This window comes from Tribolium madens, unplaced genomic scaffold (assembly GCF_015345945.1).
Source record: "Tribolium madens isolate multiple individuals breed KSU strain unplaced genomic scaffold, Tmad_KSU_1.1 Scaffold_96;HRSCAF=242;Tcas5.2_LG5, whole genome shotgun sequence".
Lineage (NCBI taxonomy): Eukaryota > Metazoa > Arthropoda > Insecta > Coleoptera > Tenebrionidae > Tribolium > Tribolium madens.
Genome location: NW_025401068.1, coordinates 16,500,214 through 16,520,453, shown reverse-complemented (window position 1 = coordinate 16,520,453; position 20,240 = coordinate 16,500,214). Strand labels below are relative to the sequence as shown.

The 20,240-nt window shown below is 30.7% G+C and overlaps 7 protein-coding genes across 9 annotated transcripts; 3 read left to right on the top strand and 4 right to left on the bottom strand.

The window, feature by feature from the left end:
- The first annotated feature begins 684 nt into the window (after nucleotides 1–684).
- Nucleotides 685–1,984, top strand: LOC123013539 (brachyurin-like). Of its 2 annotated transcripts, none has more exons than XM_044412112.1 (7): nucleotides 685–812; nucleotides 864–894; nucleotides 947–1,097; nucleotides 1,152–1,321; nucleotides 1,378–1,470; nucleotides 1,517–1,656; nucleotides 1,704–1,984. In XM_044412112.1, exons 1-7 carry the CDS (start codon nucleotides 762–764, stop codon nucleotides 1,872–1,874), a joined length of 807 nt encoding a protein of 268 aa, XP_044268047.1. In that variant the 5' UTR covers nucleotides 685–761; the 3' UTR covers nucleotides 1,875–1,984. The 2 variants fall into 2 exon arrangements, with proteins under 2 accessions (XP_044268047.1, XP_044268046.1); XM_044412111.1 differs by having other exon boundaries at nucleotides 864–897.
- Nucleotides 1,985–2,638: 654 nt separating this feature from the next.
- On the top strand, nucleotides 2,639–10,309 carry LOC123012361 (transmembrane protease serine 9-like). The gene is made up of 17 exons (XM_044410224.1): nucleotides 2,639–2,758; nucleotides 2,806–2,953; nucleotides 3,005–3,171; nucleotides 3,221–3,310; nucleotides 3,361–3,500; nucleotides 3,551–3,716; nucleotides 4,078–4,228; nucleotides 4,279–4,439; nucleotides 4,489–4,578; nucleotides 4,627–4,766; nucleotides 4,817–4,975; nucleotides 9,290–9,320; nucleotides 9,375–9,525; nucleotides 9,576–9,742; nucleotides 9,788–9,874; nucleotides 9,920–10,059; nucleotides 10,109–10,309. Exons 1-17 carry the CDS (start codon nucleotides 2,683–2,685, stop codon nucleotides 10,268–10,270), a joined length of 2,226 nt encoding a protein of 741 aa, XP_044266159.1. The 5' UTR covers nucleotides 2,639–2,682; the 3' UTR covers nucleotides 10,271–10,309.
- Nucleotides 5,924–7,057, bottom strand: LOC123013544 (brachyurin-like). Its single transcript, XM_044412119.1, has 6 exons — nucleotides 6,906–7,057; nucleotides 6,709–6,859; nucleotides 6,503–6,663; nucleotides 6,363–6,449; nucleotides 6,176–6,315; nucleotides 5,924–6,125 (listed from the first exon to the last, which is right to left on the bottom strand). Exons 1-6 carry the CDS (start codon nucleotides 6,955–6,957, stop codon nucleotides 5,961–5,963), a joined length of 756 nt encoding a protein of 251 aa, XP_044268054.1. The 5' UTR covers nucleotides 6,958–7,057; the 3' UTR covers nucleotides 5,924–5,960.
- On the bottom strand, nucleotides 7,702–8,844 carry LOC123013538 (brachyurin-like). Its single transcript, XM_044412109.1, has 7 exons — nucleotides 8,767–8,844; nucleotides 8,691–8,709; nucleotides 8,491–8,641; nucleotides 8,279–8,445; nucleotides 8,141–8,230; nucleotides 7,954–8,093; nucleotides 7,702–7,899 (listed from the first exon to the last, which is right to left on the bottom strand). Exons 1-7 carry the CDS (start codon nucleotides 8,842–8,844, stop codon nucleotides 7,732–7,734), a joined length of 813 nt encoding a protein of 270 aa, XP_044268044.1. The 3' UTR covers nucleotides 7,702–7,731.
- Nucleotides 10,310–11,440: 1,131 nt separating the features above from the next.
- Nucleotides 11,441–12,683, top strand: LOC123013541 (brachyurin-like). Its single transcript, XM_044412116.1, has 7 exons — nucleotides 11,441–11,569; nucleotides 11,621–11,651; nucleotides 11,702–11,852; nucleotides 11,904–12,070; nucleotides 12,124–12,213; nucleotides 12,266–12,405; nucleotides 12,466–12,683. Exons 1-7 carry the CDS (start codon nucleotides 11,528–11,530, stop codon nucleotides 12,631–12,633), a joined length of 789 nt encoding a protein of 262 aa, XP_044268051.1. The 5' UTR covers nucleotides 11,441–11,527; the 3' UTR covers nucleotides 12,634–12,683.
- On the bottom strand, nucleotides 12,144–14,284 carry LOC123013540 (chymotrypsin BII-like). Of its 2 annotated transcripts, none has more exons than XM_044412114.1 (7): nucleotides 14,151–14,284; nucleotides 14,022–14,091; nucleotides 13,796–13,971; nucleotides 13,574–13,740; nucleotides 13,417–13,506; nucleotides 13,230–13,351; nucleotides 12,144–13,178 (listed from the first exon to the last, which is right to left on the bottom strand). In XM_044412114.1, exons 2-7 carry the CDS (start codon nucleotides 14,073–14,075, stop codon nucleotides 13,011–13,013), a joined length of 777 nt encoding a protein of 258 aa, XP_044268049.1. In that variant the 5' UTR covers nucleotides 14,076–14,091; nucleotides 14,151–14,284; the 3' UTR covers nucleotides 12,144–13,010. The 2 variants fall into 2 exon arrangements, with proteins under 2 accessions (XP_044268049.1, XP_044268048.1); XM_044412113.1 differs by having other exon boundaries at nucleotides 12,149–13,178; nucleotides 13,230–13,369; nucleotides 14,151–14,275.
- Nucleotides 14,285–17,319: 3,035 nt separating this feature from the next.
- On the bottom strand, nucleotides 17,320–20,037 carry LOC123012356 (transmembrane protease serine 2-like). Its single transcript, XM_044410213.1, has 14 exons — nucleotides 19,903–20,037; nucleotides 19,832–19,856; nucleotides 19,634–19,784; nucleotides 19,421–19,587; nucleotides 19,283–19,372; nucleotides 19,087–19,226; nucleotides 18,875–19,035; nucleotides 18,431–18,521; nucleotides 18,369–18,378; nucleotides 18,164–18,320; nucleotides 17,953–18,113; nucleotides 17,817–17,906; nucleotides 17,622–17,761; nucleotides 17,320–17,571 (listed from the first exon to the last, which is right to left on the bottom strand). The coding sequence occupies exons 1-14, from the start codon at nucleotides 19,963–19,965 to the stop codon at nucleotides 17,407–17,409; spliced, it is 1,611 nt and encodes a 536-aa protein (XP_044266148.1). The 5' UTR covers nucleotides 19,966–20,037; the 3' UTR covers nucleotides 17,320–17,406.
- Between the last annotated feature and the right edge of the window lie 203 nt (nucleotides 20,038–20,240).

Below are 20,240 nucleotides of genomic sequence, written 5' to 3'. Positions count from 1 at the left end.
ATAAAAAAAAATTACATCAAACCTAAATTTTATAAATAAAAAATTAAACTGCTTGAAATTTTGAAGATTTATTGTTGCCACAATTTTATATATTTTTTTAATTGTTGCATTTAAAATGTAGACAATATATTTAGTCAATTTAATTTATTTATCCGCAAACGTTAAAAAATTTCGCTTTTATGACTAAAACACAGAGAAAAGTTTTACATTTCAGACATGGAGTAAAAACACTTTTTTTCGCCTAAGCGTTTTTCACTTTTACCTGACATTTACAATAACATTTATCAATGTACCTAGCCTCTTTTTTTGTCTTTTTTCGCTGCTTCAGCATTTTTTGGGAAGGTGCCTACACTTTCGAAAATCTCAACACAAATTCTGACGCGTGACGTTTGTTATGATTTCATCGCAAAACGTCCTGATTATTTTGACAATTATTGTGTAGCTCTTTTTCCTCCATTTGAATTGTTTGCGGATAAAATAGTATGTTATTTGGAGTAAAAATGAGTTTATGATCGGCTGAATCATAAAAAATAAATTAAACTTTCAACTTCGCCACATAAACTATCACTTTTACTCCTAATAACATAATATGGTATTATTTATTATTAATAACAACAGTTATAAATTAAACTTAGTCAATGACAATCTGAATCTGTTATCATGTCTGTAACAATGTCTATAAATTTAAAATCGCAGAAAAGATATTGAGGTCAAAATCAATTTATATTTTGTGAGTGCTAAATAATATTCTTTCTTGCACAATGCCTTTTTTATTATATTTTTCACTTATATGGTTAAGTATTTCTCACACAGTAAGTTTTGATTTTAATAGAAAGCAGAAAATTAAAGGGTTTTAATTACAGCACACTCTTTCTTTTGTCAGAAGCAAACCAGGTAGTTAAATTAATAATTAAATAAATGTTCCTCAATCAAAAAATATTTTCAGAAAGTCGTATCATTGGCGGTAAAGTTGCGTTTGCAGGACAATTTCCTTACATGGCAGCAATTTACAAACATACCAACAACGGTAACTTTTTCTGTGGAGGTGCCCTTGTCAGTAATCAATGGATATTAACAGCAGGATCTTGTGTCAATGGGTAAATTAGTACAAATACTTAAAACCAGTTTAACTTTTTTAATATTTATTCAAGTGCCCAATTATTTACAATTTATTTAGGAACAACTAATTTAAAAGATGTCGATAACCCCAACAGTCTTAAATTAGCCACAGATGAATATGTCTTACGTCCAGATTATAATCCAAATACTTTTGAAAACGACGTAGGACTCATAAAGCTTAGATTGCCTATTACTTTTACAGGTAAAAAAATCCTGATTCAATTTAGAAGTTTAAATTTTAAATAAAAATTGTTTCAGTATATATAAGGCCGTTTAACTATCTACCAACCTTTGACCTTTTACCTGGTACACCTGGAGTGGTGGCCATGGGTTGGGGACAAACCAGTGATGGTAAGTTCTACATAATGATTTCTGGATTTTACCCAAAAATTTATAGATGATTCTAGTCTTGTTGATGAGCTCCGTTTCGTTTATTTGACTCCTTTATCCAACGATGAATGCAAATTAGTTTACGGAAACCAAATCAAAGACGAGATGGTTTGTGCTGCCGGCAATAATGACGAAGGATTTTGCTTGGTTAAGAATTTTGTGGTGTGTTTTTCTTTTATAATTTTTGTTTATAGGGCGACAGTGGAACACCCTTAATACGAATCAGGCAAGGTCCAACTGCAACTCATGTAGGAATTGCCAGCTTTCTTAGCAAAAATGGTTGCGAAAGCACTGATCCTTCAGGATATACAAGAACTTTGGAATATGCTGATTGGATAAGAAACGTCACGGGGGTTGATAAATAAAACAAATTTTGATGTAGTTTTCTGCAATAGAAATGTAATAGGAAAAAGTAAATTTTTACACTAGTTCAAACAAGTCCATTTGAATAATAAATTATTTGTTCAAACTGTTATCAATTTTTTTTTATTTTCCACTCCTTCAACATAGAAATTGAGAAAATCTTAAAATTTCAACTAAATATACTTACTTGTGTCTAGAAGGATGCTTATGAAGGTCTCCAACAGTTAAAGAAATGAAAACAAGTATTACAAATAAAGCCTTGCCAACAAAAGACATTTTGCTGTGTGTTTGAAGAAAAACTTTACTTAAATGTGGTTTTTATATAAAAATATATAACGAAAACACCAGTAGCATTTACGTTTATCAATAATTGCCTATTTCTAAAAGTATTGTAATGTAATTACACCGTAAATTATCTACTTGTAGAAAACAATTAGAAACCTAAATTATGTTCATAGAGACCTTCACAAATATCAAAACCAATTGCTATTAATCATTAGGTATTTTTAAATCTAATTAAATCAAAAATATGTACCAAGGTTTCACTATATTGATTAAACATAAATTATTTGAAATCTCTTTTACGTATATGTGATAAAAAAAATTCTTGTCTGTAAACACTTGTCTTATTTACGGCTTAGATTAATCTCATTACCTAAATCCTAATTTCCTGCAATTAATTAAAACCAAGCGATCTTAACTTGTTGCATAAAATCTTGTGAGGATCAATGATAAGACCGATAAGACACTCAAAACTGAGAAAAATGAATATAACAAAAATCCAAGGCGAAATTCGTCACTCTTGTCAAAATGATGAAATTCGTAGCTCTCGTCCTTTGCATCTCTGCAGTTTGGGTGGAATCAATCCGTGTTTCACCCGGAAAAGGTAACAAAGACACAAAAATGCAATTTCATTTTATGTATTATTTTCAGTACGCATAATTGGTGGTCATACTGCTAAAGCCGGTCAGTTTCCTTTCGCTGCAGCCATTTACAAAAGTACAGCTACTGGTACTTATTTCTGCAGTGGAGCTTTGATTAATTCTCAATGGGTTTTAACAGCTGGACAATGTGTCGTAGGGTAATTTGCAATTTTTGAGTTAATTGTTTCGTATTAAAATTATTATTTAAGAGCCCATTTGTTCACTATTCGTCTAGGATCAAACAGTTTGAGTGCAAACGATCCAAATGCAGTGAGGTTGGCAACAGATCTCTACTTCTTACATCCTGAATACAATGCAACAAATATGGCGAACGATATCGGGCTTATCAAGTTCCGCTTACCTGTCGCACTATCAGGTATTACACCCAAAATTAAAAAAAAAGCATTTAAAAATAAAAATTTTAGATTACATTAAACCTATCAGTATGTTGGCGTCTGCTACTCTTCCCGATGCCTCCCCTGTCATAACTTTCGGTTGGGGACAAATTAACGACGGTAATTTTTTCACTTTAATAGCCATTTTGCCATTTTTTTTTTTTTTTTAGAAAATGCCGGGCTTGTCGACGAACTCAACTATGTTTATTTGACAACACTCAGTAACGAAGAATGTCAACTCACTTATGGAAGTCAAGTTACAGACCAAAATGTTTGTGTCAGTGGAAATTATAATGAAGGTACTTGCAAGGTAAGTCTCCGTTTTTCTCAAATCTTTATTTTTTTAAACTATTATTTTAGGGTGATCTTGGCAGTCCTCTCTTTCAATACGGTGGCTCTTCGTTGATATACCACGTGGGTGTTTCAAGTTTCTTAAGTTCCAATGGATGCGAAAGCACTGATCCTTCTGGATTTACAAGAACTAGTCCATACGTCAACTGGATCAATAATGTTACAAACTCTAATTAAAATATTTCTAATTGAATAAATGTTTAAACATAAAGCAGTTTTTTTTATTTGGTGTAAAATAAATAAATAAATTTTAGTTTATGCAAATCGAACAAGACGATAATACAAAATAATACAAACGTTAGAAAGGATTAGAACAAAAAATATTAACAAAATAAAACAATCAAATCTCCACATAATCTCAATTATCTTGTATAAGTACGATAACATAATTGTTCAAATGTGCAAGTATAAACTTTAAACATATAGAAAGATGATAAAATATAGTGTGTTGATTTTTATAGTCTTGGTGACTTTTGCCAAAGCAAAGCCAGGTAGTATAAATACCAATCAAATTGTTACTAAATTCCAAAAATCAGGTGTTCGTATTATTGGTGGCAAGACTGCCAATGCCGGTCAGTTTCCTTTTGCAGCAGCAATCACCAAAAGTACAAATACTGGTACTTATTTCTGCGCCGGGAGCCTATTTAAAACAAAATGGGTCATAACATCAGGTCAATGCGTTGATCAGTAAGTTTTTAAAAAAGTTTTCGTTTTATTTTGTTAATTTTTTATTGTAGAGCCAAGTTGTTTACAATTCGGATTGGATCAAACAGTTTGAGTAGTAATGAAGCTGAGAGATTGTCCACTGATATTTACTACTTGCATCCGGAATTTAACAGGACCACAATGGAAAACGATATCGGTGTGATTCAGTTTCGCCTGCCTATCACATACACTGGTAAGCAAAAATGACACAAAAGAAAAATAAAGTTCACGATTTTTACTAGATTACATCAAACCTATAAGCTTACTGTCAAAAGTAAAAATCCCCGATTACACGTCTGTTGTAACATTAGGTTGGGGCCAAACTAGTGATGGTAAGAACATTTTAGCCAGCTTTGAGTAGCTAAAACATTTTTTTTTAGAAACATCTGGATTAGTTGATGAACTCAATTATGTCTATTTAACGACATTGAGTAATGAAGAATGCAAACTAACTTATGGAAGTCGAATTACTGATAATATGGTGTGTGCAGAAGGAAATTACAATGAGGGTACTTGTAAGGTGTGTTTTGATAATATGTTTTAGCACCTGTATTACTGAAACACTTTTAGGGTGATTTGGGAAGTCCAATGATACTCTATGGTGGAGCTTTGACTTATCTTGTTGGAGTTTCAAGCTTTATAAGTTCAAATGGTTGTGAAAGCACCGATCCCTCAGGATTTACAAGGATTGTTCCTTACGCGTCTTGGATTTCTAACATAACAAACTCTAATTGATGTATTTGTAAACTACATGTTCTGAAATAAATAAATTAAAAGTCAAATAGACTCTTATTTAGCATACAAGTATTATTAATAATTTGGCTAGTTAAAAACAGCAATATTTATAATTCAAGATGCATTCTTATATTGTACCACATTTATAAAAGTAGTTATTAAAAAACACTCTTTTTGAAATTATTTCATGGTTTTTGAATATATCTTGAAAGCACTATTGACAAAAAAAAACCGTTGGTTAATTTTTATGTTTAGCAAAATAAAAAATACATCTCTGCTCATAATTACTAGACTTCAAGAAATGTAGTAATAATATAATAATATGTATCTCGAGAATAAACAACAATTTTAATCCCGAAAATGTAAGCAAAAAAACATTTATTTATTATTTTATTAATTTGGCCTAAAGAGATATAACAAAACAAATCATCTCATGACAAGTAATGGAATTTTTTTTGATAATCGTGATAAAACACAAAAGCACCACAGTTTGTTGCTAGGACCATTTGATTTTATATTCAGATACATGATAAAATACAGTGTCCTTATTTTGTTACATCAAGTCCAGGGAAAATAAATTGTTTATCATAACATAAGTAAATTTAAGATAGTCGCATTATCGGCGGTAATGTTGCCAAAGCGGGTCAGTTTCCATTTGCCATGGGTGCGAAAGTACTGACCCTTCGGGATTTACGAAAGTTGGCCCATATAAAAATTGGATTTCAAATGTTACAAATTCGAATTACCTAATAAAAAACAATAAAACATTAAGAAATATAATTTTCTATTTAAATTAACTTTAAGTGACCAAACAAAATCAAATAAAAGGCACAGTTTGTAAATAAACAGGTGCAGTATATTAAAAAAAATATGTTTTTAGATTTCGTTTTATTAATTTTTTGTTGGTTCAGATTTAATTTAGAAAAAAAAACATAGTAATGAATAGTTTTTTATTTATATTTTTTTTACAATGTTTTATCTAAATCCCTGTAACATTTTTAATCCAGTCAAGGTACGGGAAGGTCCTAAAATACCCAGAGGGATCAGTGCTTTCGCAGCCTTTTCCGCTGATAAAACTCGAGACTCCGACCACTGTTGCAAGATGTCCACTAACATACTGAATCAAGGGACCTCCAGTATCACCCTAAAAATAACCCTTAAACTTTAAATAACAATAATAATTGTCTTTTATACCAAGCATGTTCCTTGATTATAATTTCCATCGACGCACACCATGTTGCTATTTATTTGACTACCGAAAGCAAGTTTGCATTCTTCATTTGACAATGCTGTTAGAACGACAGCTTGAAGGTCATTGGTAAGTCCGGCATGATCTAAAATCATTTTTTCTCTTTTTGGAAATTTAAAAATTCTGTGTTACCATCACTAGTTTGTCCCCAACCAATTGCTGTAATGACAGCATAGGGTTGCACATCTCTGGTGGGAAGCGAAACTGCGTTAACGTAATCTAAACAAAACAAAAATAAAACAATTTCACAAAGAGTACATATACGAGTGTACCATTAAAGGGGACTGGTAGTCGAAGTTTAATGAGGCCAATGTCGTTATCTCGAGGATTTGTGCTGTAACTCGGATGCAACACAAAAGAATCAGTTGTAAGTTTTACAGAACTAGAGGAATCGAGAGCATTTGCTCCTACACGAATTGAAAATAACACACCCCTGAAAAGTAATTACAATTTTTTTAATATAGGTGTGGTAATTTACCCGTCAATACAGCTCCCGCTAGTTAAAACCCATTGGTTACTCAGGAGAGCCCCCGCACAAAAATAGGTCCCAGTCGAAGTTTGAACATAAATTGCTGCTGCAAAAGGAAATTCACCAGCGTTCGCATTGTGTCCCCCAATGATACGTAAGCCTGAAATAATAGATATGTAACCAAAAATTTCCTTAAATTTAATTACTTGGCGAGGCGAAAGACGAGGTTAGCAGAACAGCAAAAATAAAAACCTTCATTTTGTTACTAGAGTAACTTTTCTTTAACTTTATTGAATTTATATTAAGACCAAATTTTCATCTTCATTATCGATTTAATCTAATCTAATTCATTTATTATTTTAAATCTCTTGGCAGGTAACGGAAATTATGAAATTTTTAATACTCGGTCCACTTGATATTCGATTTGATTAACCATAAAATATACCACTGACAAGGTAAAACTCGATATCATTGAAAAAATTATGTCATACTCTAAAATAGTCTAAATTATAGATAACTCATAAAAACCATCAGTGATAAATAAAGTAAGTATTAAATTAATGCTTCAATGGAGTTGAAATAAATAATAAATTTTTATTTAGAGGATTAATTTCGAGACAGATGCAATAATACTTCCACTTCATATAAGTTTATTTTATTTGTCGTCTACATAAAATACCGGGTTAAAATGTCATAAATTTTTATGATGTTTTTAGGACAACATATTTTTTTTTACTATATAAATGTAATTAATAAATATAGCCAACTTACAATGAAATTTACCATTTTATATCGGCAAGTACAAAAGTGAATAAAAAAATCGTTGGGTAACAAAACATGTGTAGACGTTAATAAAAGTCCTAAAACTTTAGGACTTAGTTTCATTTTTTTTATTCATTTAGATGTTTAAAATCAATACACTGGTAAATATAAAATAATGCGAGTTGTTTATTATTTGTTTTGTATAAAACAAGAGTTCAGCTTCAAAATGAAATACGGTAGTAACTTATTATCATTTTATTGACAAACATTTTATTTAAAACCGGTTATATTTTTGATCCATTTTACATAATCGTACGTTCTGGTGTATCCCGATGGATCAGTACTTTCGCATCCGTTTTGGCTAAAGAAACTTGCAACACCAACGTGCATAACTTGATTCCGACTCACATATTGAATCAATGGTCCTCCAGTATCGCCCTTAATTGTTAAATCAAAATGAACTAAAACTTAATTAAATTATAGTCTACTTACATAGCAAATTCCTTCATTATAATTTCCTTCGGCACATGCCATAGTATCAAGAATTTGGTTACCATAAACCAGTTTACACTCATTATTCGAAATGGTTGTTACAGACACATAATAAACCTCATTTTGAAGACCAGAGTCATCTTGAATTAAAAAATGTGAGAGAATATGAGTCATGGAGGAGGCTTACCATCACTAATCTGTCCCCATCCCGTCGTCAAAAGTGAAGAATAATCAGAAAGCGGAGCTCCTGGCAACAGATGTATAGGATACACATAAGCTAAAATTTAAAATTGAACCTAAAAATTTTTGAAATTTCCAATCTTACTGGAATACGTAATAGCCATGCGGAATTTAATCAAACCAATATCATTTTTCAGAGTCATTGGGTCATATTCAGGATGCAAAACAAATGTGTCTGTTGAAAGTTTGATAAGATTTGGGTCGTTACCATCCAAAGTATTGGATCCCAAATGAACAGTAAACAAAACAGCTCTAAGCAAAAAATAAAAATTTTGCATTTCATTTCGATTTTATTACCCATCGACGCAATGACCAGCGGTCAATACCCATTCTGGGGTCAGAAGGGCTCCACCACAGAAGTAACTTCCATCATTTGTATGGGTATAAATAGCTGCTAGGAAAGGGAATTGGCCAGCGTATGCCTTTCGGCCTCCAATTATTCTACCTCCTAAAAATGCAATTCTGCGTTTACATCTATTTTAATATTTTTATTCTACCTATTTGAACAGATTTTTTCTGAAAATTGTAAACAAATTAGTTACAAAAACGTCAGGCAAAACTTGAAAGTACAACCTCTTGTAGGGGAACTCCCAGTGCAAAAGTTGCACAAAAAAGAATTGCAAAGTAAAGCATTTTGACGCACAACTTCATGGTCTAATACTTCCTAGAGTTTATAACTAATTTGTTATCTTTTTATCGTGATAAGTGTTTAATAAAACGCATTTTTCAAGACATATCTTTTTTGTTAAAAATATATTTTAATGACTAATATCTAGCAACCTAAAGAACTGTAAAATACTACTGCAAACAATAATTCATTTAAAATAAATGAAATTAAATAAATTGAGTCCATATTTCGCTAGTTGTAGTTTTATTTGTTTTCGTTGGTAAATATTCCACCGCAAAATGATAAGATAAAATACAATTTCTCAAAGACATAGAAGCCAAGCATTAGTAACAATCAAACTGTTATCGATAAACAATGAGATTATTTATATTTGTGGTATTGTGTGTTGCCCAAATTTGGTGCAAAACTTTAAAGGTATTGAATTTTTTCGTTTATTTTTAAAAAATAAGCTTTTTTATCAACTTTCAGAAGCAGCCAAGTCCAGTTTTAAACACTAAAAGTAACATAATGTAAGAATGTAAGAAAAAACCACCAAAAAATGATATTTTTTTAGATGTTCGCATTATCGGTGGAAATAAAGCTGTCGATACTGAATTTCCGTTCATGGCAGCTATTTGGACCACCACTTCTCTTGGTAGATACTTTTGTGGTGGAGCAATTATTGATAAAGAATGGATTTTGACAGCTGCAGATTGCGTTGATGAGTAAGAGTTTCAACTAAATTTTTGTAAAAAAAAATATTGAAACATTCTAGTGCCAAATCTTTTAAAATTCAGTTAGGCTCAGTTAGTTTATCAACATCTGATAAACACAGAGTTAATGTGAATGCAACCGACTTTGTCATTCATCCAGATTTTAATTCAACAACGTTACAAAACAACATTGCTTTAATTAAGCTTCCAGATGCTTTAAAATTTAATGGTAAATGAAAAAATCGCTTGGATCGAAATTCTAAATGATTTGTAGATTATCTCAATGCAATAGCACTACCAAGTACTGCACTTGAAGACAGTACAGATGCAATAAGTTTGGGATGGGGCCAAACTGATGATGGTACGAATTTTGAAAGAAATTTTCAAATCAATTGATTTTTTTTAGAACATTCAGGACCTGTTGATGTGCTACAAAAAGTGACTGTTGTCACTTTAACTAATGAGCACTGCAAATACACTTACGGTAATCAAATTACAGACAATATGGTTTGTGCTTTAGGTGCATTTAATGAAGGCACTTGCATTGCAAGTTTAACAAAATATTAATTATCAATTTTCATAACAAATATTTTAGGGTGATATTGGTGGTCCTTTAGTTCAACCAAATGGAACTTTTATTCATGTTGGAGTTGCAAGTTTTCTGAGCTTTAATGGATGTGAAAGTATAGATCCTTCTGGATACGAAAGAACGTTTAATTCTCTTGAATGGATTAAAAATGTTACCAAAATATCATAATCTGTTTTGAGAGTAAAAATGATAATAAAACTGTTAATGCCACATTTGTTTTTGTTTTTAGAAATTACAAAATTTTCCACGTAATTCCAAATAAATTTATTGTTATCTAATAGCGGTAATAACAATAACATAAAAAGTAGCTTAATCCAGTAATCTTAGTCATTTACTGTTAGTAATGATGGATTGCTACTACATAATAAAATTTTTATAGATAATACTCGTAAATTAAATAAAAAAATCTACGTTTTATATATAAAAAATAAATAATAATTATATACCAGGTGAATAAAAAGTATGGAACCAAACGTTTTTTGCTTAAACTATTTATTTTTTTTAAAAACTAATTGATGAGTGATAAAGTACTATAAAAATGTGATGTTTTAACAAGAATAAAATTTTTCAAAATTTCCTTTTGTTTATGAGTTCTACAAAAAAAAAAAAATTAAATGGCAACCCATTATAAAATCATTTTTCTCATAAAAGCTATACTCTAAGGATTACAACTATATGCTTTATATTTAATTTTTAAAAAAAATTTTTTTACATAAATTGCAATTTTGACAAAAAAAATCGCATAACTCAAAAACAAAACAAAACTTCGTTCTGAAAATACGATCACATTTTTTATATGATTTTAATTTATATTAATTATTATTTTCTGGAGGCAAATGATTAAAAATAAAACCACTTGGTTCCATACTTTATATTCACCCTGTATGTATAAATAACCTTTCAACTTCCCATTCTGTCCTGTTTCACAAGTACAACTCTCTTCATATAGAACTGATGGAAAAGAGCTTTTGAAACTTGTTATTAATTAAAACCAACATTTCAAAATTTCAAAAATTTGCTTAAGCCAACCTTAATTTACCAGATTTATAAACTCTTAACATAAAAATTATTATCTTATAAGATTACAATTCCGTGAACTTCAATCTCCAATAAGTATTATATCCTGTGATGTCTGTAATATTAAAACAAATAAAATTGAAGTGCAATAAAACTCTCAGCTTTGCCTATCTTCAAAAAATATCTTATACATAATATCAAGATGTAAAAATATTTCAAGTAGATACTTGAATTTTTTGTAAATGGTTCAAAAGTGTTTGGTTTATGTCACAGGAAACCATAACAATGTTTGTTAATCCAATACTTAAAAAAGTACGTTTTTATAAGTCGATAAGATAAAAGAAAACGTAAATTACGATTAACACTATATAAAGACAAACAAAAAAATTTTAATCTCAATAGGTCAACATGAAGATTTCGGCTGCAATTTCCTTGGGATTTCTCTTAGCGGTAACTAAATTAAAATAACAAAAACAACATTAGCAAAATGTTTATTTTTAGGTGGTTGGTCCTACCACGCAAAAACACATCGGTAAATTGAAAAAAAAATTAAATTTCCAGTTTGTTAATTTTCTTATTTAGCACCACGTATCATTGGAGGCGACGAAGCAAAAGCCGGTCAATTTCCATACGCCGCAGCCATTTACATCAAAAAAGAACTTAGCACCACTTTCTGTGGAGGAGCTCTTCTTAGTAAATTATGGGTTTTAACTGCTGGTCATTGCGTCGATGGGTAAAATGCTTTTAATTTTATTAAAAAAAAATTATTGCTTCTCGTGTTTAGAGCTATTTCAACCATTGTTTATTTGGGTTCTACTACTTTGCAAGATCATGACCCTAACAGAATCATGTTGACCACAGACAATCACGTAATTCATCCATTGTACAACAGAACCACGTTGGAACACGATATTGGACTAATCTTATTCAGAATGCCTATAACATTCTCTGGCAAGTTGTGCAAAATCATTAGAAAAACTCAGTTGATTGTGTCTTTTTTTCAGACTACATCATGCCTACTAGCTTCTTCCCCGTTGCCGATCTTCCTGGATCAGCTCCTGTTACAACCTTTGGATGGGGCCAAATCGATGATGGTAATTTTCGATTCACAACACGCACATTATTAACTAAAATGTTTATTCTTAGAACACGCTGGCATCACAAATAACTTGCGATATGTTAGATTGAGCACATTGACTAACGACGAATGCAAACTAGTTTATGGTTCCAGAATTACAAGTAACATGGTTTGCGTATCTGGAAATTATAATGAGGGTATTTGTAGGGTGGGTTAAACCAACATTTCTCCGTTAGATTGAAATAATTTTTTAAATTTAATCTTAAAGGGTGACAGTGGAAGTCCTTTGATTCAAACTGTTGGTGGTGGTCATACCCTCATTGTCGGTGTTGGAAGTTTCTTAAGCGAAAACGGATGTGAATCTACGGATCCTTCTGGATTTACAAGAGTGTTCCCATATAGAGACTGGATCAAAAATGTTACTAGCATTGTATAAAAATGTAGATAAGATCTAAAACATGAGATTAATAAAATTATACAAAGATATGTTTTCTGAATAAAACTCAACATAAATTATTTGAGATCTAAAAATTTCTTGATTTTTTAAATGTGTCTAAAAACGATACAGTTTTATCTTTAAAAGTAGTAATCAAACTGGAACAAGGTACTAATACAGTTATTACAAAACTCTCTATTTTGTTTGTTCTTTATTTTCTCTACTTTTTCTATTTTCACTGCCTACTCTTTCAATTAATATTTCTTATTGTTCTTTCTTTAATATAAATTAAATTTATATAATTCAAATTTCTTTTCATTTATATAAACTACATACTAAACTGAAGCAATCATTTTATTGACAATTTTTTTTAATTTTTAGTTATTCTTTGTAGTATTATTAATCCAGTCATTATAGAGGTAGGTTCTTGTGTAGCCCGATGGTTCTGGGGTTTCACATCCGTTAAAACTTACAAAACTTGATATTCCCACATGTTCTGTTACACCTCGAGGGTGTAAAAGTATTAAGGGACTTCCAGTATCGCCCTAAAACAAGAGAATAAAGAAAGATAACAAAACATACATTTTAACAAGCACGTGACAGGCTCCTTCGTTATATTGTCCATCAACACAAACCATAGATTCTTTAATTTGATTTCCGAAGATTACTTTACACTCTTCATTGGGTAAAGTAGTTACTAAAGCCATTTTCAGATCATCTGACAAAGTTCCATTGTCTTACAAAAAATTGATAAACAAAAAATAAAAATTTAAAAAGTTATACCATCACTAGTTTGTCCCCAACCCATCACATAGACATGTGTGTTATCCCAAAGCTTACTCAAAGCCAAATAATTAACTGATTTAATGTAGCCTTAATTGTCCAAATATACAAAAAAGCAAAATCAATTTAAGAAAAAATACATTAAAAATTATGTTACTAGTATGTGTAACAGGCATTCGAAGCTTTATAAGTCCAATATCATTCTCCAAAGTTTCTGTATTAAATTCAGGATGTAAGAAAAAAGTTGATGTTGAAAAAGTTACCCGGTTCTCGTCCGGTTCAGTCAAACTTATTGCTCCTAATCGAATTGTAAAAAGAGTGGCACTATAATTTGGCTAATAAATAACTCTTTCGTTGCTAATTAACTGCACAAACTTGCCCATTTACGCATTGACCAGCTGTGATAATCCACTGGTTTCCATACAATGCTCCTCCACAAAACCAGTTATAACCAGAACCTTCAACATTGATTGCTGCAACAAATGGAACTTGGCTAATATGTGCTGTATGTCCCCCAATAATTCGAGTATTTTGATTATTTCGGTTCACAACCGCCTAAAAATCACAAAATCGTAATACAAAACACGAGTATTTTTAAATATCACCTCTTGAAGCGACGGAGATATAAGAACGAAAACCAAAATATAGAAAGAGAACATTCCGACAAATTTTCTGCTGTTAGTAAGTAATAAATAATTTTTTATTGGTTTATGAGCGCAGTTAATCGTACTTACCATCAGTAATTCACTTGGAAAATTACAGAAAGTTTTTTCAAGTTGTTTGTTCACACTTATCTTCAAAAAGCTTTAAAATTAATTTAGGTAATTTTGTTTAAAAGATTTATCTTTTATGAGACTAACTAATACTCTTACAATTTGTCATCTAGGCAGAGGGCTTAATTTTTGATAAATCGAGTAAGAAAAAAGAACATTTTTAAATAACAAACGAATTATGTGTTGCACAATTTATTTTCCAGCCTCAGTTATTTTGTGTAACATTTTTAATCCAGTTAACGTAAGGATATGTCCTCGTGTACCCCGAAGGATCAGTGCTTTCACAACCATTTCCACTGATAAAACTAGCAACACCAACATGAACAAACACACTTTGACCAAATACTTCAATCAAGGGGCTTCCAGTATCACCCTTTAAAAAAAACTAACTTAATAATAATTAGATTTCTTAAAACTTACATGGCAGCTTCCTTCATTATAATTTCCTTCAATGCACACCATATTGTCAGTTATTTGGTTTCCGTAAACAAGTGTGCATTCTTCATTAGATAATGATGTTACAAACACGTATCGCAATAGATTTGATAAAGAAGAATCATCTGGAAACACAAATTATTAGGCACTTTCATTTCTTTTAGTGCCACCTACTGTCACTAGTTTGGCCCCAACCAAGTGCTCGAGCATATACCCCATCTCCTAGAGGGTACAAAGCTGTAGAACTTATAGATTGAATTGCATCTACAACAGATTAGTAAATTTTTTATAATTAATATTTAACCTACCAGAATACTGAATTGCCATTCTTAACTTAATCAAACCGATATCATTGTCAAGAGTTGTAGAATTAAAATCAGGATGAAGAAAATATTCAGAAGTTGCTACAGTTAAACGAGAAGGATCATCTCCCGTTAGACTAACCGATCCCAAATTAATTGTGAAAAGAATAGCTCTTAAAAATTCAAAAAATTCAAATTTACTCAAATTGTTAGTAAAAAATGTACCCATTAACACATTGTCCAGCTGTAATTATCCACTCTTGAGTATAAAGAGTTCCTCCACAGAAGAATTTACTGTTTGTAGTTTGAACATCAATAGCAGCTGCAAATGGAAATTGGCCACTGTGAGCTGTATGTCCTCCTATAATGCGTGGAGAAATGCGTGCAAAACTTTCCTAAAAAAACATTGAAATACACATTTATTTGACAAATGGTTTACCTGAAATGTGGAAAAATACAAAATAAACAAAAAATATAAAGGAAATAACTTCATGTTGATGATTTGGTTTATTTCCTGTTGAGCTACTGATATCGTAATGCTGGCTTTATTTATCTGATCACTACGTTTTATTTATTTTTTTAACTTTTATTATTATTGATGTTGTAATAAAACTGACTGCAAAATAGCATCGAAGTGTACCTAATCATCAATTAAATTTTAATCATACTAATATTTTTTTCAACCCCCAGAAAAGGTAATAAACATGAAAAGTCGTATTCTTCTAATTAAAAATATTTTACTATACAGAGTGTTCCTCTAAGCCGCACATTAGAAGTATTGGAAGTTCGAAAAATCGTATTTATTTGAAAATTGGTATATAGCCATAAACCATTAAGTTCTCATAAATGAAGATATTTTCAAGATGGCGACACTTCCGGTTATACCGGAAGTCGGTCTAAACTTTCTTATTTTAAATGGAAAGGTACATTTTTTACTGCGTTTTTGGATTAATCGGGTTATTTTAAGGGGGTTTTCATCAGCTTTTGCTATACCTAAATTTAGCCGCTTTTGAAATATTTATTAGAGTTATTCAAAAAATTTTGGATCTACACCTTACACTTTAAAAATCGGTAACTCTGCTATTTTTTTAAATTGTGAATTCGTTATTTTGGCGTTTGAAAGAAATAGTTTAGATCTTTCTTCCGATGTTTCCACATTTTGAAAAAAAAAATTGACAAACCCTAAAATTTTAAGGTTAATTTTGCAATAATTCAAATACCCATTATTCAAATTTTCCAAATAAAATACCACAATTTTTATTTTACTAAATGGAAGAGAATTTAATTCTGCATCGATCTGTATTAACATTCCCTATACCTAGATTTAATAATTTTCAAGTTATGGTGAATTAGATTTAATTAATTTATTTTGTATTTATGGAGAGTGTGATGTCGTTCATTAAACAAAAATAAATTTTTCTCACTTGTTAGCTTTAAATAATGATTGCATGGTAGAACCTATCAATACTAATTAAGTTTGCATAACTTTGATTCTCCATATTTTGACACTATTGGTCAAATAGTAATTTACTGTTGATGTTTGTTTAGAGAAAATTTTGACGTTTTTTATTTCCATAGCAAACTATGTGAAAACGGGTGTAGCTAGTAATAAATTTTCTGTAGTCTTAACAAAAAGTCCATAACTTAAAAATTATTAAATTTAGGTATAGGGAATGTTAATACAGATCAATGCACAATTAAATTCTCTTCTAGTTAGTAAAACAAAATTTGGGGTATTTCATTTGAAAAAATTGAGTTATGAGTATTTGAATTATTACAAAAGTAACCTTAAAATTTTGGGATATGTTATTTTTTTTCAAAATTTGAAAACACCAGAAAAAGGATCTAAGCTTTCTCTTTCAAACGCCAAAAAAACAAATTCAAAATCTTAAAAAATGGCAGAGTTACCGATTTTTAAAGTGTAAGGTGCAGATCGAAAAATTTTTGAAAAACTCCAAATACTTCAAAAACGGATAAATGTAAGTAAGGGAAAGCTGATGAAAACTCCCTTAAAATAACCCGATTAATCCAAAAGCGCAGTAAAAAATATACCTTTCCATTTAAAATAAGAAAGTTGCGACCGACTTCCGGTATAAGCGGAAGTGCTGCCATGTTGAAAATATTTTTATTTAGGAGGACTTAATGGTTTATGGCTATGTACCAATTTTCAAATTAATATAATTATTCCAACTCCCAATACTTCTAAAGTGGGGTTTAGACGGAACAGCCTGTATATTATTGTGGGAAATTTTACTTTTAATAAGTGCAGCGATAGAAGTCTTTACTTTCAAGACCTTTAATTTTTTTATATTCACAATAATACAGACAACACAATACAGTATTTTTAGCAAAAATTTGAATGGTTATTTTGTTTTGAAGAGTCAACAAAATAATTAATTTGTGAAAGTATTTATTTATTTATTTATTTTTCATACACACATTAACTTTGAAATACTTGTACCCAATTAATGCAAATATGCCTAAATTGTTGTTACATTTTTAATCCAGTCAACATAATTGTATGTTCGTGTGTATCCCGATGGATCAGTACTCTCGCAGCCATTTCCACTGACAAAACTAGCAATTCCAACGTGGACGGTATAATAAATGTTAAAGATATCTATTAACGGACTTCCAGTGTCGCCCTACATATTTAAAAATAAAATAAAACCACTCCAAATTAAAAAAACCACACATGACACGCTCCCTCGTTGTAATTTCCTTCAACACACACCATATTGTCAGTAATTTGTGATCCGTATACCTCTTTGCAGTTATCATTTGTTATAGGAGCCACATATACGTACTGCAGCACATCAGAATATTGCGCACTTTCTGTTAGAAATATTTAAAAAATATCGTGATAAACAAAAAAGATATAATAACATACCATCACTAGTTTGCCCCCACCCAATTGCTCTTACTTTGTGGGCTTGAAGCAAAGGTTCAATAGCCAAGTAATTGATAGACTTGATAGAATCTAAAAAAATCTGCAAAATTAATTTTTTAACAAAGTTTCCTTCCACCTGTGAATGTGACAGGCATTCGTAGTTTTATCAAACCGATATCATTGTCTAAAGTTTGAGGATTGTAATCAGGGTGCAGAATGTATTCAGAAGCTGCCACCGTTTGGATGTTGGGGTCTGATCTGTTTGCTGAACCTAAATAAACTGTAAACAAAATTGCACTAAAAGGTAAACATGCATTTGAAGTAAAAACTCGTGGTAAAAAACAAACCCGTTGACGCATTGACCTGCAGTAAGAATAAATTGATTGGTGTAAAGAGAACCTCCACAAAAGTGTTTACTGCTGGAAGTGTGAACATCAATAGCTGCAGCAAAAGGGTATTGGTGAATGGTTGCAGGAAAACCTCCAATTATACGTGAACTAATATCTAAAACGTCACTTTCTAAAATTTGCTAATTTGACATCAGTTTGTTACCAGTTCTTGTCTAGAAAAAAGCAAGTCATTTTGAAATAATTAATGACAAACAACAATTTTACCATTTTGATTGATGTAAAGAGAATGAAGATTAAAATTAACTTCATTGTTACTTCAGTGAAGACGAGTCTGCAACAATAATCGAAAAGATTAAGTTTATAATTTATATACAAGTTTATTTTACGTTATAAATCATAATTTCTGATGACTCGTTACTATTTTATCTTTAAAAGGAAGCAATTAGAAATTTTTTCGAAAACGAATCCTAAAATTTATGGCCAAGTACTTTTTTTTTTTTTAATTTGGGATAAAATAAATTAGCAAAAACAGCAAGGAAATGTGTTTTATTTAAGAAACAAGTAAATACAAAAGTTTATCTTAAAAAAATGAAACAGACATAAACTCTAAAAATTGAACAGAACAAACCAAATAAAAAAGTGTATTGTGTGTTTAATTTTTGTTTATTTTAAAGAGCATACATTTCTCTTTAATAAAGTTAAAGCTGCAAGCCTGTTACATTTCTAATCCAGTCATTGTAAGGATAAGTTCTAGTAAATCCTGAAGGATCTGTGCTTTCGCAACCGTTAGAGCTGAAAAAGCTTGCGATACCAACCGGAATTGCATGACCAGTGCTGTAATACTGAATCAAAGAGCTGCCGATATCACCCTAAAGACATAAAAATAAAAAATTGGATCAAAGTAGTGATATAAAACTGACATAGCAAAGTCCTTCATTAAAATTTCCATCAACACAAACCATTTTCTCAGTAATTTGATTTCCGTAAGTAAGTTTACATTCAGTATTATGAATTGTGACCACATTGACCCATTGGAGATCGTTAGAAAGACCAGCATCCTCTAAAGAATAACAAATTCAATTTTTTTTTATTGTGGTCTAATTTATTTATACTAACCATCACTGGTTTGTCCCCAACCAAATGTTGATACTGTTACATAATCTGGTAATGCAGACAAGGGTAGACGATCAATGGGTCTAATATAGTCTACAAACTCAAATAAAATAATTGTCAATTTTTAAGCTTTTACTCTACCTGTAAAAGTAATAGGCATGCGAAGCTCAATAAGCCCAATATCATTCTGTAAAGTCATAGGATTATATTCAGGATGAAGAACAAAATTGGATGTAGCAACTTCAATTTGTCCAGGATCATTTGTTTTCAAACTAATTGATCCTAAGAATATTTGAAATAAAATCGCACTAAAAATTTAATAAAATGGAGGAGAAATAGTCATCATAAAAATACCCATCAACGCATTGACCAGCTGTCAAAATCCATTGATTTGAAAGAAGAGTTCCCGAACAAAAATGTTTAAGTGTGGGTGTTTGAACATAAATAGCAGCGGCATATGGAAATTGAAGGGTGTGAGCAGTCTGACCCCCAATTATACGAACTCCTAGAATTTATTTTATTCACATAATAAACATACAATCAAAATAATACCTTGATGTTCCTCAATTTGTGTAAACTAAAAAAAATGTTATTGAAATAATATTGCGTGCATTTTTACTTACTCTCTTTGAAGGAGTTGCATTTAATGCCGTTATGCCCAAAAACATTAAAAATAAAAGTTTCATTATGACGATTTTTACAAACTTTCAGTTAAAGTGATGCAAGAATTCTAAACATCTTGTATTTTTAAGAGTGGATTTACAAAGATTATAAAAGTAGATAATCATATTATCTCTCATGTAAGTGGTAAAAATACTCAATATTGGTCCTCTGCTATTGTTTCTGTCTAATGAAAAACCAAACATCCTCATGTGAATTTTGTTTATTATCAAGCTCTTAATAATAAGTCTTTCTTCTGATTGTAGATTAAATTTCTATAGTGAATGTCTCTCTAAATCAC

What these genes read in the sequence shown, in the direction of transcription:
- LOC123013539 (XM_044412111.1), top strand. Translation starts at nt 762, where the DNA reads ATGCCTTTTTTATTATATTTTTCACTTATATGGTTAAGTATTTCTCAC. An exon ending in GGTTAAGTATTTCTCACACA is followed by an intron (nt 813 to 863) that starts GTAAGTTTTGAT and finishes TTTTAATTACAG; the next exon opens with CACACTCTTTCTTTTGTCAG. An exon ending in GCAGGATCTTGTGTCAATGG is followed by an intron (nt 1,098 to 1,151) that starts GTAAATTAGTAC and finishes TATTTATTCAAG; the next exon opens with TGCCCAATTATTTACAATTT.
- LOC123012361 (XM_044410224.1), top strand. Translation starts at nt 2,683, where the DNA reads ATGATGAAATTCGTAGCTCTCGTCCTTTGCATCTCTGCAGTTTGGGTG. An exon ending in ATAATGAAGGTACTTGCAAG is followed by an intron (nt 3,501 to 3,550) that starts GTAAGTCTCCGT and finishes CTATTATTTTAG; the next exon opens with GGTGATCTTGGCAGTCCTCT. An exon ending in TCAGGTCAATGCGTTGATCA is followed by an intron (nt 4,229 to 4,278) that starts GTAAGTTTTTAA and finishes TTTTTATTGTAG; the next exon opens with AGCCAAGTTGTTTACAATTC.
- LOC123013544 (XM_044412119.1), bottom strand. Translation starts at nt 6,957, where the DNA reads ATGAAGGTTTTTATTTTTGCTGTTCTGCTAACCTCGTCTTTCGCCTCG. An exon ending in TTGGGGACAAACTAGTGATG is followed by an intron (nt 6,316 to 6,362) that starts GTAACACAGAAT and finishes AAATGATTTTAG; the next exon opens with ATCATGCCGGACTTACCAAT. An exon ending in ATAATCAAGGAACATGCTTG is followed by an intron (nt 6,126 to 6,175) that starts GTATAAAAGACA and finishes GGTTATTTTTAG; the next exon opens with GGTGATACTGGAGGTCCCTT.
- LOC123013538 (XM_044412109.1), bottom strand. Translation starts at nt 8,844, where the DNA reads ATGAAGTTGTGCGTCAAAATGCTTTACTTTGCAATTCTTTTTTGTGCA. An exon ending in GCTGGTCATTGCGTCGATGG is followed by an intron (nt 8,446 to 8,490) that starts GTAATAAAATCG and finishes TTTTTTGCTTAG; the next exon opens with AGCTGTTTTGTTTACTGTTC. An exon ending in ATGGGGACAGATTAGTGATG is followed by an intron (nt 8,094 to 8,140) that starts GTAAGCCTCCTC and finishes TTTTAATTCAAG; the next exon opens with ATGACTCTGGTCTTCAAAAT.
- LOC123013541 (XM_044412116.1), top strand. Translation starts at nt 11,528, where the DNA reads ATGAAGATTTCGGCTGCAATTTCCTTGGGATTTCTCTTAGCG. An exon ending in CCTTGGGATTTCTCTTAGCG is followed by an intron (nt 11,570 to 11,620) that starts GTAACTAAATTA and finishes GTTTATTTTTAG; the next exon opens with GTGGTTGGTCCTACCACGCA. An exon ending in AATGCCTATAACATTCTCTG is followed by an intron (nt 12,071 to 12,123) that starts GCAAGTTGTGCA and finishes TCTTTTTTTCAG; the next exon opens with ACTACATCATGCCTACTAGC.
- LOC123013540 (XM_044412113.1), bottom strand. Translation starts at nt 14,075, where the DNA reads ATGTTCTCTTTCTATATTTTGGTTTTCGTTCTTATATCTCCGTCGCTT. An exon ending in TTGGGGACAAACTAGTGATG is followed by an intron (nt 13,370 to 13,416) that starts GTATAACTTTTT and finishes ATTTTTTGTAAG; the next exon opens with ACAATGGAACTTTGTCAGAT. An exon ending in ATAACGAAGGAGCCTGTCAC is followed by an intron (nt 13,179 to 13,229) that starts GTGCTTGTTAAA and finishes CTCTTGTTTTAG; the next exon opens with GGCGATACTGGAAGTCCCTT.
- LOC123012356 (XM_044410213.1), bottom strand. Translation starts at nt 19,965, where the DNA reads ATGAAACTTTTATTTTTAATGTTTTTGGGCATAACGGCATTAAATGCA. An exon ending in CATGCCTATTACTTTTACAG is followed by an intron (nt 19,373 to 19,420) that starts GTAGAGTAAAAG and finishes TTGAGTTTGTAG; the next exon opens with ACTATATTAGACCCATTGAT. An exon ending in ATTAGAAATGTAACAGGCTT is followed by an intron (nt 18,522 to 18,874) that starts GCAGCTTTAACT and finishes AAATTATAAACT; the next exon opens with TAATCTTTTCGATTATTGTT.